This window comes from Electrona antarctica (genome assembly GCF_951216825.1).
Source record: "Electrona antarctica genome assembly, chromosome: 22".
NCBI lineage: Eukaryota > Metazoa > Chordata > Actinopteri > Myctophiformes > Myctophidae > Electrona > Electrona antarctica.
The window spans coordinates 12,595,718-12,613,630 of record NC_136805.1 but is presented as its reverse complement, the minus strand read 5'-3'; the positions used below and the strand labels follow the sequence as shown (position 1 = coordinate 12,613,630).

The following is a 17,913-nucleotide window of genomic DNA, read 5'->3' as shown; positions in this document are numbered from 1 at the left end:
CAAGGCAAGCACACACACACACACACTTAAACAAGTATGCTACAGTATGATTAATGTTCACACACACACACACACACACACACACACACACACACACACACACACACACACACACACACACACACACACACACACACACACACACACACACACACACACACACACACACACACACACACACACACACACACACACACACACACACACACACACACACACACACACACACACAGCTATAACAATCCAGAGCTAACGACTGCTATTCGGCAGGTGATCCCGGGTTTCATTATCTCACTAAATCAGTTCAACCCACACTCGAAAGATCTCTTAAAAACTTCCTGGAAAACTGAGCATGTGGGGAAAACCAAGGAGTGTAATGCCTGATTTATACTGTGTGGTGTGTCCTGCACAGAATTGAAAATAGCAGATCTACATGCCATCTTGTCTGCCATTTCTTGAGCTCGATGTTGAGAAGTAAACAGACACGCAACAGCACACCCGCAGGTGGATGAGATGAACGAACCTGCCAGGATTGAGATCATCTCACCTCCAGAGTCAAGACTAAAGCTGAATTCCAATACCCAAAATATCGGCCACTCGGTCACTCCAGCATGGCGGTGTTAGGGTGAAATTGGTGACCTGCTGAAATACGTGACAATCGTGTAGACATCACATAAATTCAGTGTCCGGACGTAAATCATTGCGCTTTGTTTATTAGCAGGTTAGAGTTCAACTTGGTGGCCATGTATAAAGACTTCCATGTAAGTTATGTGAAGTCCACAAGATGGTCACATATTTCGGCATGTCAACAATTGCACTGTAGTGAGTGAGCGAGTGGCCGAGATTTTGGCTTCAAACATTTTGCATGGCCCCCCACTCCCCAAGATTCCACTAATACATGTCTGAAAAACAGACAGACAGACAGACAGACAGACCCTTCCTGCCATCAACACAGTACAGTGTAGTGGTTAGCTCACTCTGTAAGCTTGTACATCAGCTATTTGCCTTATAACAATGTTGTATAATATTGGGCTTAGATTATTAATTAACCATTTGTCGGCCAGGATTAATTAATTAATTCGCTGTAATTCGCTTATTTTGAAGAGCCAAAACCTGCGACCGAATGTTACATTTGTTACTTACACCGTGTGTGGTATCGGACCATATCTGGATCTACCGCTCGACCATGAGAAAGAATTGCCGCGACAATTACAGCGTTGTCTATCGGCAGTGGAATAAACCTTGTTTTGACCAGAGATACAATCTGGGACAAGGAATTGGAGATAAAGGTGTGAGTGGGTGAAATTCAAGATGGTGCACTCCATTGCTGTTGACAACATCACCTAGCAATCCAGTGCTAATCTAAGTAGCATCACAAGCACTATAAAATACCAATTGCCGTACATCTACGGCAATGGCGGGGAGCGTGATACTATATATTAATTGTCATAGATCTACGGCAATGGTGCCAAGTGTGTTAATTTGTTGATATAATTTATTTTTTTTAAGTATTAAAAACATCTTCTAAGTAAGTAATCGATACAATATTCGCCTATAAACCAGCCGATAGCTGTAGCCTTAGTGCCTTTTCCTGCCTTTGTGGCATTCTGCTGAAACCCCTTGCAGCCCCCCTTTCCCCAAACTGCTACTGCTGATGGGGGGGAGGAGGGGGTCACGCACTTCCTTAGCCCAAACTCCTTCACTATGGCTGGAGACGCCCCTCGCATACAAGCCCCTATCCCTCAAACCCAGTGGTGTAGGGTACATTTACTCAACTACTGTACTTAGTACTTTACTTGAGTATACTGTATCGCTTTCTTGACACTGTATACATGTACTCCACAACATCTCAGTGGCAAGTGCTTTTTCACTCCACATTAATTTGAGAGCTTTAATTACTAGTAGTTACTTAGCGGATTTAGATTATTAATTATGAATAAAGTTACTAGTAAAAAGAAACCTAATCTTCTGCATATGGCCAACATATAAAATATGGCTTTGAAGTGGTTAACACTAGCGCGTCGGAGCGGTCAGGCTGACCGATTTTGAAATTTCTAAGTGGATTTTCTTTGCCCATGAAGTCCTGAGAAAGTTCCCCTTGCATGACTTTTTCTAAATGTTCGATTCAAACCATCTCTGTTTTTTTTTTCATCTGAAACGTTTTGGAAATATGATTTTAGACATAATTCTACTAAAATGTCTGCTCTTTTTCGGTCCGTGGGACCGCTCTTAGAGCCCTCACCCTTTCTCCCCCACAAGCAGTGCTGTTCACACCTTCCTCCCGGCTGGAGACGGGCATTGTTCAAGCTAATGTGTCATTTGCATTCCAACTACTTCCACATGTAGGCAAACTTACATTACAAACTTACATAAACTAAATGTTGTTTTAGATGTTATATTTGTTATATGCGGTTTGCAGAAATAACGATGTCTGACCAATAATTACAGTCCAATAACATGATATATAATGGTTCTGAAAAGGTTGTTTTGCTTTTGCTACTTTTGTACTTTCACTTAACCCATTTTGGGCGGGAACCCCTTTTTGGTGTTAGCATTATGTTATGCTTTAGCTATTGAAAAATAGCAGATCTACAAGCTCGTAGCGCGCCACCGAGTGGCGCGCTACGAGCTTGTAGGTCTGCTATTTTTGAAAAATCGAAGAACCACTGACATAGAAACATAGCTTTTTCAGAAAACTGTCAGGATGTAGAAGACATTTTTTGAATCTGATCTCAGGTCAAAATGGGTCAAATTAACTACTTTGAATGCAGGACTTTGACTTTTTTTGCACTGTGGTGTTGCTACTTTTATAAGTCCCAAATCTGCGTACTTCTTCCCCAACTATTCAAACCTCATTTCACCACATCCATCCATCCTCCTGCACGTTTTCAATGTGTCCCTCCTCTCCTCTCCTCTCCTCTCCTCTCCACCCCGCTCCCTCTCTCCCTGTGCCCTCAGCCCAGTGCTAATTGGTAACTCTGTTGAACCGTGCCAGCTCGAACAATGAGACACCTGGAGTTCTGTCAAAACAAGTTTTGCTGTGAAACGGCCTCCGGTGCTAATACAGCAGTGTAGAGGAGAGGAGAGGAGAGGAGAGGAGAGGAGAGGAGAGGAGAGGAGAGGAGAGGAGAGGAGAGGAGAGGAGAGGTGGTGTGGTTCTGGTGGTAGATGGTGGTGGGGAGGGGGGGGGGGGGGGGGAGTGGTGTAATGTAACCAAGTGTGTTACTCTACTACTGCACTTAAGTACAATTTGGAGGTACATTTAGTAGATAATTTAAACATTTCAATATTTTATACTACTCTACTACATCTCAGGGGCAAAGAAATGTACTGTTTACAACACGTGCGTGCAAACATTTATGGGAGGCTTTTTTGCCTTTATTTATACAGTAACAGTAGGTACCTGGTAGACCGGAAATGGGGAGAGATGGGGAGTGACACGCAGGCAAACGCCATCGGGGTCGCCGTCAGGCTAGATTGGAGCCTGACAGCGGTCCAGGCCACTGTGTAGGGGTGATGGTGGGGTGATGGTGGGGTGATAAAGGCCACTGGGTAGGGGTGATGGTGGGGTGATAAAGGCCACTGGGTAGGGGTGATGGTGGGGTGATAAAGGCCACTGGGTAGGGGTGATGGTGGGGTGATAAAGGCCACTGGGTAGGGGTGATGGTGGGGTGATAAAGGCCACTGGGTAGGGGTGATGGTGGGGTGATAAAGGCCACTGGGTAGGGGTGATATAGGCCACTGGTTAGGGGTGATGGTGGGGTGATAAAGGCCACTGGGTAGGGGTGATGGTGGGGTGATAAAGGCCACTGGGTAGGGGTGATATAGGCCACTGGTTAGGGGTGATGGTGGGGTGATAAAGGCCACTGGGTAGGGGTGATGGTGGGGTGATAAAGGCCACTGGGTAGGGGTGATGGTGGGGTGATAAAGGCCACTGGGTAGGGGTGATGGTGGGGTGATAAAGGCCACTGGGTAGGGGTGATGGTGGGGTGATAAAGGCCACTGGGTAGGGGTGATGGTGGGGTGATAAAGGCCACTGGGTAGGGGTGATGGTGGGGTGATAAAGGCCACTGGGTAGGGGTGATGGTGGGGTGATGAAGGCCACTGGGTAGGGGTGATGGTGGGGTGATAAAGGCCACTAGGTAGGCGTGATGGTGGGGTGATGAAGGCCACTGGGTAGGGGTGATGGTGGGGTGATAAAGGCTACTAGGTAGGGGTGATGGTGGGGTGATAAAGGCCACTGGGTAGGGGTGATGGTGGGGTGATAAAGGCTACTGGGTAGGGGTGATGGTGGGGTGATAAAGGCCACTAGGTAGGGGTGATGGTGGGGTGATAAAGGCCACTGGGTAGGGGTGATGGTGGGGTGATAAAGGCCACTGGGTAGGGGTGATGGTGGGGTGATAAAGGCCAGTGGGTAGGGGTGATGGTGGGGTAATAAAGGCCACTAGGTAGGAGTGATGGTGGGGTGATAAAGGCCACTGGGTAGGGGTGATGGTGGGGTGATAAAGGCCACTAGGTAGGGGTTATGGTGGGGTGATAAAGGCCACTGGGTAGGGGTGATGGTGGGGTGATAAAGGCCACTAGGTAGGGGTGATGGTGGGGTGATAAAGTCGATAAAGAGCTTGCCGTGGCCTGCCAAACGAGATTTATACCATAGAGTTTTAAAGGATAGAGGGCACTGCCCCCCCCCCCCTTGCTAGTTGCTCAGTGGCGTTTTGAAGCACCCAGAAGAACGGTGTACTTCCGCATTTTTTCGATTTGGGCACCAAAATTTGGTGCACAAAATGCGGAATTGATAAATGCACAGGGTTTCCTCGTGCTAAATGCCCACCTGCAGTCCCCGCTCTGACCAGTAGGGCTAAGCGCTTCAACGCTGGCCAACCTTACTGGGGGCTTGCTATATACCAGTGATCATTCTTGATCCCTCACACACTGGAAAACCCTGAGTGTTCATTTGCTACCACTTATTTGTGTAAAAATAGACCCAATGCTGGTCCACTCTCCAAAGGTAAATTATAATACGAATCCGAATACAGCCGATCTACAAGCTCACAAGTCCCAATGCACCGCATCACAAAGCTTTCTAAGTTTGTAGTCGTAGATCGATTTGTTTAGCTTTTTACAACAAATTTAAAATTTAGACATTTTGATTATCATTTCATTAATTATCGCCTAAATTGACATGCCCAAAATAGGGTCACCAGGATTACTGAGGACAGTACAGTGCAACCAAGTTCAAAAAGTCATTACAAAAACACAAATAGTCCTTGTATTTATCACTGTGCCCGTTTCCAAGACACATACACCCGCCGGCCGCTTTATCCGTGTTGATTTCAGGGGCGTGCCGTCGCGTATCTCAAAACTCGACTTGGCCCGCCTCTCCTGATGAGCTGTCAGTCAAACTCTTGGCATTGGGGAGGACTGCGACCTGGTCGCACCTTGAACGGAGCGCAGCCTGCCAGACAGCCAACAACAACAACAGAGCTATGTGCCGTACAGCGGAGACAAAGGCGTGTTGTTATGAGACGCGCGCACGCACGCACGCACGCACGCACGCACGCACGCACGCACGCACACAGAGAGACAGACGGGCACACCCAACGCAGATCCTGGACAACCTCGCCAAACAAGTTCTAGCACAGGCGGCTCGTACAAGACGAGGGGGGCGTGGAGGAAGTTTGATGCAGGGAAAGTAAGTACCCCCCCACCCCCGCCCCTTTGGTATAACTTGGCTCACGATCACTTTAATACAGTGAGCGGTCCACAAACTTTGTCTATTAGGACCGTGGGGCCCTAAAAATAATAATAATAATAATAATTGTGCCAGAAACCTCAGAAAAATGCAAGTTCTCCTCTGCGCTCGATCGTGGCAGCTTCTTGCCAGCTCCTTAACGGTGAAACAGGTGGCAGAACGCTGCACACTCCCCCAACGCGTTGATAAAGGCTGACTCCGGCATTCAGGCTCTCTCTCACTTCTATTCCTGTCCCTATAAAGACGAGAGATTCACGGTGACAAGAGGAAAGTGCAGGACAACGAACGTCGAACGGCAACGCAACGGGAGGCCCTGACTTCTCCTGGCCCTTGAACTGAAGCTCTAATGACTCAGAGACACACAGAGGGCGAGAGAGAGAGATGGAGAGAGATCATTTGATAGTTAGATCAGAGAGAGAGAGAGAGAGAGAGAGAGAGAGAGAAACAAATCACCAAGAGCATTCATTGTGTGCATTAACCCATTTTGACCTGGGAACGATTCTATAAATGTCTTCTACATCCTGACAGTTTTCTGAAAAAGCTATGTTTCTATGTCAGTCGTTCTTCAATTTTTCAAAAATAACAGACCTACAAGCTCGTAGCGTGCCATGAGCTTGTAGATCTGCTATTTTTCAATAGCTAAAGCATAACATAATGCTAACACCAAAAGGGGTTCCCGCCAAAAAGGGTTAACATCACATAGTTATGCACTCACGATATTTGGTGTGCATTCATACAGAATACACAGTATATATTATATACCGCCCACACACACACACACACACACACACACACACACACACACACACACACACACACACACACACACACACACACACACACACACACACACACACACACACACACACACACACCTCACTAAGATCTCGCTGGCTTCGACTCAAGCCCAGATGCTACTAAAGAGAGTCTCTTCAAAAACAGCTGCTAAACATAAAGTATACAAAAAGACAAGTGGCAGAGATTCTCCAACCGCTCCTTGCCGGATGGCAGAGGCCAATTCACAATGAATACCCAAGCATGCCTCTTCAGTGTTCACCAGTGCTGCGACAATGGCCTCCAGCGCCAAAATAGAATACCACAGTCTGTGACAGCGTCATCAATGCCCTATACAAACACAGACATCGGCGGTTTGTGAATATTATCATTCAGAGCCGGGTTTGCAGTCACATCAGCGTTGTGACGCGAGTGATGCAGCAGTCTGTGGTGGCCCCATGTCACAGATGTCAACGCTAGCACCTTCCTGACAATGAACTTGTCACCTCTCACCACAACACCACCCAGCGCGCTCTGTTAAGTCAGTACAGAAAAGAAAAGAAAAACAGGTAAAAGCCACGGTTGTACAAGGACGCTGTGTGAGAATTGTCTTTGGGTGTGTGTGTGTGTGTGAGCATGTTAGATTTGTTGTGCTTGATTCTTGGTCAATTATGAATGAGGTTTAATCATCGCAAACACCCCACCATCCTTCCACAGAAACACACCACTTAACTTAAATATAAAAAAAAAAAACTACAAGCTCACAACAGGCCACGAGTCAAGGCAGTGTGAGATTGCAGATCTGCTATTTTTTGGAAAATTCACATTATTTTCAACAAAAAATATGAAGTGGTTAATCGTGGGCCCAGCTGAAGAAAACTGCCCAGAACAGAGTCCGATGGCAGGGTGTGATTTCAGCCCTACGCTCCATCCAGCCCTACGCTCCATCCAGGAGCCTACAGGAATAAGTCAATTGGCATAGATACAAAAACAGTAGCAACAAAGCAGTAGCACTCAATTAGCACAGAGCATTAAAACAGCAGGATTAGCATCATCATTATTATCATCATCACTATGATTTAGGTTATTTGTTATTTTGTTCTGTTTTTAAAATCATCATATCAATCATCATTATCATCATCAGTTAACAGTTATTTCTATTTATTATTATTATTATTATTTTTGCATTTGTTTGTGGCATAAACCAAAACAAAATCTAACATAATGATATTTTTGGAATTCAAAGGTCTCTCACCAACTGAAATTGGTGAAGGTTCAGTTCTGACTGTCCGGGGAATTCCCAGCAGAAGGGCCCCTGTAAGGCAAAGATGGATGTTCCCATGTCACACAATTATATCAGCTCTCCATCTCTCCCTCCCACCCACACACGCACGCACTCTCTCACACGCACTCACACACACATACACACCCACACACACACACACACACACACACACACACACAATACTATATTACTATACTTGTGAGGCTATCAACATTTTAGAACGGCAATATCTAAAAAAAAAAAAAAAAATAGCAAATCTAGAAGCACACAACTTGATGGTGCATGGGCTTGTAGATCAGCTATTTTCCGGTGCATGACACTGCTGCGCAACTAAGTATATATAAGACATAAATCTAAACCCTAACCTGAATCTTTGGTAAACATAAACATTTAAGCATAAAACAACCAGGAAAATTGTACTCCCGACGATGGTTTCTCAAATTCTACTATACTGGATATTTGGTCCCCATAAATATAGTAAAGTAAGTACACACACACTCGCAAGTGCACGCGCTCCCTCTCTCATACGCAAACAGACAGACACACATACCCAAAATCCTAGGCTACCAGATTTTTATGCAAAAGCAGCGTGTTCTCAGTAGAAATAATGCATCCCCCCTTGCCTTTTCATTTATTTACCCTACCACTTCCTCTCTGCTGGCTCAGCTTTCTCCAGGGTGTGTGTTCGGCCCCTATTACCACACACTTTTCACACACACACACACAGAATAGCAGAGCACCAGCTCAGTGCTGCTTACATGACTGCTGTACGTGCTGGCTGGTTGTTAAAGCCGTATTACACTTTGGTAGGACATTTCCTTCACTTGTTACCCGTGCACGGGCTCACACACACATGCTCACACACATGCTCACACACACACGCTCACACGCTCACACACGCACGCACACGCACACACACGCACACGCACACACACACTCAACATTGACGTTTTGCAGACGGCCAACGTTATTTGTCGAGAAGGTAATCTTGGTTTAATAGATATAATAAACAATGTACACTTCTAAAGTCCAAACCACATCAATGGGTCGCCATGCAACCAAACGGTTTGCGAGTAGACGCATGTAGTTGCAAGCAACCATTGACTTGAACCAATTTAATCAATCGGGTCGACATGCGCCACCATGCGTCGACGTGCAACAGGACATAATATGTCCTGTTGCACCTCGGTATGATATTATCATACCTATTATCATACCGCTGGGACGAACGCTAAAACCGGTTTGTTGCATCTCGACCCATTGGTGTGGTTTGGGCTTTACATGGAGCTTCAGTGAAAGTAAGAGACTAGTAGTGTCTGTAGTACCCTGGCCTGGAGCTGTGGTAGCTGACGGATAATGAATTCCATCAACAGAACATGCGTGGACATCTGCTATTTTTTCTATTTAACAAAAGTCTACTAACAAATTTCAGATATTCACAAATAGCCAAAATAGCAGATATACAAACTCTGTTATCTTCACCACACGACTCTGTCGTACGAACACATGAAATATGTCTTTAATCGCTACCGCTGTCTTACCTGGTCTCATGCAGCTAAATCTGGAGTGTCAATTTAGCCTGAAAGTCTAGAAAGTATGGACCTTGCGAGTTAAATGAACACTCTGGACTTTGCTGTGTGCTAGCTGAGTTCAAATTGTGTCAGATTATATTTAGAGTGTGCAAGGGGGGGTGGGGGGACCGCTTATCTTGTGCCCTTAAGAGCTACCTCACATTGCACGTCACTCATGAAAAAGACATCAGGAAATTAGGGGGATGAAGAAGGGAATGAGGAAGGAGAGAGAGAAATAAAAACAAATGTGGACAGATTAGACAGATAAGGAATTCACGTGATGCTTCACGCTAGACAGTAGACACAGCCCAGTCACACAGACACACGCACACATACAAAAGCCACAGGGCCTTGGGTTTTGCACGAGGCTCCATTGAGGGTTTCCACTACCTACGGTTGCACTCCCATTCAAAGCCATTGTGCTGCGTTCTTTCTCTGCGCTAAAAAAAGAGTCACTAGGTCATATTTGTACTTGTGCTTGACCCTGGGGGCCGGCTAGTCGGCTACTATACTCCCTTTTCATAACTTCATACTTTTCATAACAACGGAAGGCTGTGGTTGTTGGTTATACAGACGCACGTGCACGCCAACACACACACACACGCACATACAGTACAGTGTGCAACCCTGTCAAACAGCACGTCCAACATACAGTCACACATTCTGAGGGGTTGCCTAAGTTTAAGAGGGGTTATATAATGGCCACATGCCATGGCTAGGAGAACACACACACACACACACACACACACACACACACACACACACACACACACACACACACACACACACACACACACACACACACACACACACACACACACACACACACACACACACACACACACACACACACACACTATAGAGTGGCTCCTTGGGGAACCTCTTCATCACTCCACCGACTGCTTAGCAGTCAGCGAATGTGTTGATGTGAGCCCTTGGTTTCCCAGTTTACCGTCATAAAGATAGACATTTTAATTCCTCCACAGACATCACAGGGGAATGTAGGGTCACGTTATGTGAAGATGCATCTGTTCTGTTTCTACTTGAAAAACAATTTGTTGAAACTCAAAGCTTTTTTTTTTTTTTATCAAACCCACATGTATTCTTAGTCATTCATTATGTTCGTTCTGCTGGCGGTATCTTTAGTTAAGGTAACATTGACCATATGAATGAAGAACCCTATGTTCCTATTCATCTTGAACCTTTAACCTTGGGGCGAACATTTGGCGAATATAGCCAGTCTACAAGCTCACAAGGTATACTTACTAGTAGATTGGCTATTTTTGACTAAGAGGTTTGGAGGAGAGGGAAATACTAGAGTATCGAGTATAGAGCCCTTGGGGAGCCCGGTCGACTATGTATATTGGGTTTAAGTGGTAAGTGTATTTTTAAGTACTCAGACACTGGTCCTCAGTGAGCGCTTGGTGCAGGACAAGATACTATATTGAGGGATTCTTCTATTCTTTCATGTCCAAAACAAACACATTGAGACATTTCACATACAGCGCTGCGTTATTGTTGCAGAGTCAGCCATGCAGCCAAAATACTGATCAGAGTCGTCTGTTGAAACGAACGGCTGCATGACTGAAACAATGGCCGTCCGAGGCGCTCTCATTTTGTGTTGTCACGGCTCCCAGCGTTGAGACCGCGTCTCGACGGCCACAGGTTTTGGCCCAAGGCACGGCGGTGGTGATGTCTCTCTCTGTCTCTCTCTCTCAGAGAAAGACAGGCTTCGGTCGGCTGTGGCCTCACCGGCACAAACAGGGCTCTATGTGATTGAGGTTAAGGCTGTGTGATAAACCACATCTCACCACACTACGGGAACTAAATGGAAGGGCGGCAGGGGGTAGTAGTGGTGGTGGTGGGGGGGAGGGGGGAGTCTGCTGGAAGAGTCCGGGAGATCAACTTTCAGCGCCGGCAGAAAAGCCGTGATGGGATGGGAGAGATAAGGTGTGGAGAGAGAAAGGCGGCAAAGACGCGAGGGAGTGAGAGAGAGAGAACTTGATGGGGAGATGGCTGAAGATACGGGAAAGAGGGTGTCTTAAGTGAAAGCGAGAGAGAGGGACGCTTTGTGGGGTAAAAAACCTCGGGGCAGTGACTGCTCGTTAACAGCATCGGAGGTGATGTCCTCCCCAGAGCGCCGGGTTCATTGTCCCTCTGCACAGCCCAGGTGCACGGCCCTTTCACAAGCACAGGAAGTCCCCCCCCTTTCATCCCCCCCCCCCAGTTCCTCTAAATGGACACAGAGGTGGCCAATGAGAACCAACGTGATCCCGGACCTCTCTCTCTTTTCTCAACGCAGAGCGAGCCTCCACTACAGCCAGTCGGTCTCCTGCTCCATTGTGGGAATCCGCAGAGTCATTGTAGCGCGACCCCTCGGGGGCTAAAAACTTTTATTCAGAATATTGAAACACGTCACTTCTTTTCAGTTGCTCTCTTTCCACAGTGTTTCTTTAGAAGAACAAGTGTGGCTGAATGGGGGGGGTGGGGGTTGGGGGGGGCTCAGGTGGGAGGTCTCGCTTGCCATAAAAAAACATGTCCAGATTCCATCACTTCCTCCATGTTAATTACCATACACTCAGAAGCAAGCGTCCTCCCTCTGTCTGTCTGCCTGCACCAAAGCTTCACTACCTCTGTGCGCACACACACACACACACACACACACACACACACACACACACACACACACACACACACACACACACACACACACACACACACACACACACACACACACACACACACACACACACACACACACACACACACACACACACACACACACACACACACACACACACACACAGAGTCTTGCTCTGCTCGGACAATGTCTCCATTGTTTTGTTGGCTTTCACTGACAGGAGGGGAAGGCTGGAGTGTTAACCATTTCCCTGCTGTGTCTCACTGTGTGTGCGTGCGTGCGTGCGTGCGTGCGTGCGTGCGTGCGTGCGTGCGTGCGTGCGTGCGTGCGTGCGTGCGTGTGAATGTTGGTGTGTGTGAATGTTGGTGTGTGTACATTTTGCTCTCCGACATGTGCATGTTTCTGCCCCAATTCCCAGCATGGCGGTGATTTAGTAAAACGTGTGTTTCAAAATCTTTAAAAAATCATAAATTACAAAGTGTTTAATTTAAGTTTACAAAGCGTTTACATATGTAACCCAAACGACCCTTATGAATAGTACGTTTGTAAACGCCAAAGAATTAAAAATGGATTATACTGTGTACATAATATTATAATCCATTAGGTGAAAAAGCAGCTGTCAAATGACTGTAAGCTAATATAGTTTAATGCGTTTCAGCTCAATGATGTCATGGCGTTCCCAACAAAGCCCCCCTGGACTCCTGCTGGGACCAGCGTTGTATTGTACTGCGGCCGGTGACAGTTGATGAAAAGATGCACTGCCATGCACCATTATTAACGCTAGCAACACAACGACGTGACGGAGGACACTCTCCCAACGCTGCGACAATAACAGGGACTAACAGACACCAGCTGAAGTTACTGGCCCACAGCGATGATCTCTGTCAGCAGTGTGGGAGTGACTAGTTTTGAGCGCACACAGTCTCACACACACACAGTCACACACACACAGTCACACACAGTCTCACACAGTCACACACAGTCTCACACAGTCACACTGTCACACACACACAGTCACACACACACAGTCCCACACACACACACACACGCACAAATCTGTCACACATGTGTGTAAAACTCCCCCTTTTTGCAGCAGCTCCGAGCAACATCCCCACTACCAAACATGATATTCGAGATTTCGAGTCAATGGTGTCCAGTTGAAGTGACGAGCTCCGAGTTGACGAAGTATGCTAGGCTTAGGCGAGGCATGAAACAAAAGACGATCAAAAATATATAGGTTATACTTTCTCCCTGGGTCTCTCTCTCTCCCTCAAAAAACTACACATCAAAAGGTTCATAAATAATGAATCATCTAAAAACCAATGGTATAAAAGTTCAGCAGTGGTGTTTCTCTTTTTTTTTTTTTTTTTGACTGTCCACGGGGTGGTAGCGGTCTTCAAAAGGCCCGTCACGACCCCCCTTGAGGGCTTACGGGGTGGACATGCTCCTCTTTTTATCATGTGACCCTGCGGAGGTCCACTTACAACAGAACCACGAGCCGTCCGGCCGCGTGTCCCTCCAAACCGCAGACTCCTCTCCTCTTTTTATACCTATATCTGCCGCAGCTGCCTCCTGACTATCTCACTTCATCGTGTTATTGTTGCTCGGGCCGTTTAGAGGGTCACTTGAACTTCGGATCATTGTCCTTATCTAGTGTGGGACTGCCGACCGGGGCCTTATCGCTTATGGCGCGGGACTGCCGTGCCATTCAGGGGTGTGGTGGGGTCAAGGTGTGTGCCTCGTCGTTCCTTCTCGTTTCGGGAAGCCCAAAACGAAACTACCATTTACGCTCCAATTTATTGATAAGAGGCTCACGTATGCGGAGCATGCGGGTCACCTCGGAGGAAAAGAAAAAGCACTGCCTTATTGGAGTGGCAACGAGAGGGCCTGCCGCGCCCGTCGTAATTTGTCTTGTGGACCCGTTCAGCTAACCAGCATGATGCAAACCAGGGAAACATTCCATCAAACAACTCCCTCAGTCAAAGGTGGCGGGTATGGCAGAGCTGAGGTGGGGGGGGTTGGGGGGGGATACGGCGCCGGCAACACAAGCCACATTTCACGTTCAATTTGATTGCCGGAATTTACAGTCGCACGCGGAGGCAACAGCTCCTCTGATCTCGCTATAGCCTCGTTCCCGGATCACAGGTCGCGCCGATCAATCCAAATACAGAAATAATAAACAAACAAACAAAGCCGTTATGAGACGTATTACAAATGCCCACAGAGACAATAATGCGCTGGGAAGGCGAGGTGCTACTTGAACTGCAACCACTGCGCTTTGTGCCTGTGTTACGAAACCACCCTTTAAAAAGCAGCTAGTTAAGACAGGACATGAAGTGCAAGAGTATTTACAGCCAACGTTGAGTCATAGCAGGATGAAAAACTATTTACCTGCAGCCTGCGCTGCCTGCCTACGACCATCTCAATAATACCAGAGGAGAGATGGGACTTTTTTTCTTCCCTTTCCCCTCCCCTCCTCCTCCTCAGCGCTAGTCTTAAAATAACCAAGTAAGAAGGGGCCCCTGAACTCAGAGGTATAAAAATAACGTTGGCATCGCAGACGGACCAGAGCTGGGCTCGTTTCTGTTCAGAAGTACACTGTCACCAGCAGCTCCTTTGTCTTGAAACACCAACTTTTGACAGGGTTTATATTTCAAATAAACAGCTTTGTCAACTCCTGCTATTTTAGGCTATGCTTAAATGTGAATGGGCTAAAGTCCCAAAGAGCAAGAATTACAGTTGCCGGGTACAAGATTCAAGCGTTCAAATGACTACCGTCTGCCGTCTTCTATACAGTGGTATGTGTATAATAAGGTCAAGTACATACAGCTACAGTTGGGTGCCACCGATATTGTCCCTTATCATTTGACCCATTTAGGCCTGACCTCAACATTTTCAAAAATCCTTCTAATTCCTCCAGTTTTCTGAACTAAATATTTTCACGATTTTTCAAAAATAGCAGACCTACAAGCTCATAGCACGCCACTCGGTGGCGCGCTATGAGCTTGTAGATCTGCTATTTTTCAATAGCTAAATTATAACATAATGTTTAAAACACCAAAAGGGGTTTTGCGCAGATCACGCAAACCTCAGCAAAAAGAAAAGGACAATATCGATGGCCTCCAACTGTATCTCCACTCCAGCATTGGACTGCTGCCCACAAGACACATCACACCAACACTGTGACTCTAAACTGGGAACTCTCCACTCAAAAAGAAACTCTGAACAAAAAAAACTAAACAACTAACAAGCTTGCCAATAATGGCCAAGGGCCTCATGCGGTCACCCTACTAACTCCACTACCTCCCCACACTCATTGATTTTCCAGCCTCGGCTAACCCTGTGACCAACATGCGCACACCTCTCCACAGCGCAACCTTTCCGCTGACCTCTTGGAAAACTTTATGTCTGTGGCACAACGATCAAGTTCAGGTTCAACTGTACATGCTAGCTCTCCTAGCCTCTCGGATATTGACATGCCTGGAGTAGATGCACTGCTACGTGTGTGTATATATATAGATATATATATATATATATATATATATATATACACATACATACACACAAACTGTATATATATATATATATATATATATATATATATATATATGAAGACAATGACCATGACCATGAAGAGTACATTAAAAGTACACACACACACACACACACACACACACACACACACACACACACACACACACACACACACACACACACACACACACACACACACACACACACACACACACACACACACACACACACAGTATATATATATATATATGTGTGCGTGTGTACTTTTAATGTACTCTTCATGGCCCTATGGCTGTCCACTCTCTCTGCTACCAGAGAGCTACTGCAGCTCTTTTCATGAGGGGGTAAACACTGTTGAATCAACTCCCACGCTGCTCACAAAGACAGCATGTTAGCTGCCCAGCCTTGAGGTCTTGCTCTTAAAAACTTGTCAATATGGGGTTCTCTGGACTTAACGGTAGCATGGCCGAACCAAAAACAAACAACAACCTGGATTCACCTGCCTTAACGGCACCTCTCCAATGCCGAACGCTCGCTAACCACACCTGTTTTAGCAAAAAAAAATCAATCAATAGAAAACTTCCAGTGCCAAAATGTGCTCGTCTACCACGGCCCTTAGGTAAAATAAAACAAAACAAAAAACTGACTGCATGCGTTAGTCACTGTGATTTGGGGGTAAAAGACAAAAAAAAAGTCTACGTACTTTTCAAGTTAGTCAAAGGCATCCATTCACCAGGCTTCACAGGGGAATGAGGTTAGGACTATAGCCTTGAGAAAGGTTTTTTTATTTTTATTTTTTGATAGGAAGGCAGAGATGAAGCTTGGTCTTTCTGCCATGAATGAAGGAAGGAAGGAGAGAGCGGGGGAGGGGGGGAAAGGGTGAAGAATAAGGAGCGAGAGCGGAGGGTTTACTTACAACGATGTGTGCCGGTGACGGGGACCTGGCGTCTTTAAGTGCTTGTCTACTTTGGAGACCTCCTCCTTGAACATCTAGCAGGGGCCATTTCATCTGTAGGTACTGAATGGTAGGGAAAAACAAACACAATGGAGGGGAGGAAAGAAAGAAAGAAACAAAACATGTTAACAATGCAGAAAGCAAAAAACGAGACAAAACGTGTGTGTTGTGTTGACATTCTGACATTCCCTCCGCAAATGAGGCTTGTAAAAACTCAAAAACATGGAACGGACAGAGACCCTAAAGAAAGACACATGGAGTATGATTGGCTTGGCGGCATGCCCCTGGGTGCACAGTGTCCAGCATTACTTACAATGTAGGCATTTTATTAGCAGAAGCTCTTGTCTTAACCAGAGCGACGTACAATAAGCAAGGTAAACGCATACATCAAGTGCAGAGAGACAGTGTAGTGCCTCTCAGTAAATTAGGATCACGGGTAACCCAAGACCCTAGCATCAGTCTAAATAACTACCATTAAAAAAGAAATCAGTAAAACTATATAACAGTTAAATAATGAACATCTGTTTAAATAAACAAGCGAGTAACAAAAACATGAGAACAAAATGACCAAGGCAGTGGGCACACATACAGCGCAGTACTAGCAGCACTACCAGTGTGTCGTGATGCAACGTGAGTGGGGAACATGAAGATGCTAGTACGTAGGTCAGTTGATGTCTGGTTCAAGAGTCAGGACAGTTTCAAATGTCAGGTGACTCTTTTGGGAGCATGGTGGGGGTGAATTGGATGCACACTAGCGCAATACTGTAGATTACTGCAGTGGTGTTCAAAGTGCGGTCCGGGAACCCCCAGGTGGCCCTTCCAGGGGTGTCCCCCCTGGAGTACGTTAATGTCCATAATTCAATCAACTTATTACAATTCAAAATATATATGAGTAACCTAACAATATGTCAACGCTATGAATATACGGCATTTCTCATGTCTGTATTATGAGATTTAGAAAACTGCATTTACTTCCAACTAAAGACATCTGTTCCAGGGTCTATAGGACAGATTCATTTGAGATGGGGATGTGGACTTATCAACGCCAATTTGGGGGTCCGTGAACATGATTGACAATAATGTTTGGAAAGAAAGACTCATGCACTACTGTACACTACTGTACACTGCCTACGTGTTTTAAGATGACCTAATGCCATTAAATGTGACTGTTGTAGGGTAAGTGACTTTTATTGGTGGCAGCCTGAGAGCTCATAAAAATAAAAAAAAACGTTGAACTGTGGAATCTCAACACTGCTCTGTGACTCAACATACTGACTGCTCCCATAAATGATTGACTTGGCCTTTATCGCGCACGCACGCACGCACGCACGCACGCACGCACGCACGCACGCACGCACGCACGCACGCAGACACAGTGGTCATGAGAAACATCTGTGTGTG

General features: G+C 46.1%; 1 protein-coding gene across 11 annotated transcripts in view; it reads right to left on the bottom strand.

Annotated features, from left to right (window-relative positions):
- The window catches only part of tcf7l2 (transcription factor 7 like 2), a 101,695-nt gene that overhangs the window by 48,139 nt on the left and 35,643 nt on the right, over positions 1-17,913 (bottom strand). For 8 of the 11 annotated variants that reach the window (XM_079492949.1, XM_079492952.1, XM_079492955.1 and 5 more), the window contains exons 4-5: positions 16,474-16,575; positions 7,782-7,841 (exon numbers count right to left, since the gene is read on the bottom strand). In XM_079492949.1, the coding sequence (XP_079349075.1) occupies positions 7,782-7,841; positions 16,474-16,575 (162 nt within the window). The remainder of the gene's footprint in view (positions 1-7,781; positions 7,842-16,473; positions 16,576-17,913) is intronic. The other 3 variants (XM_079492959.1, XM_079492950.1, XM_079492951.1) reach the window with 1 other exon arrangement.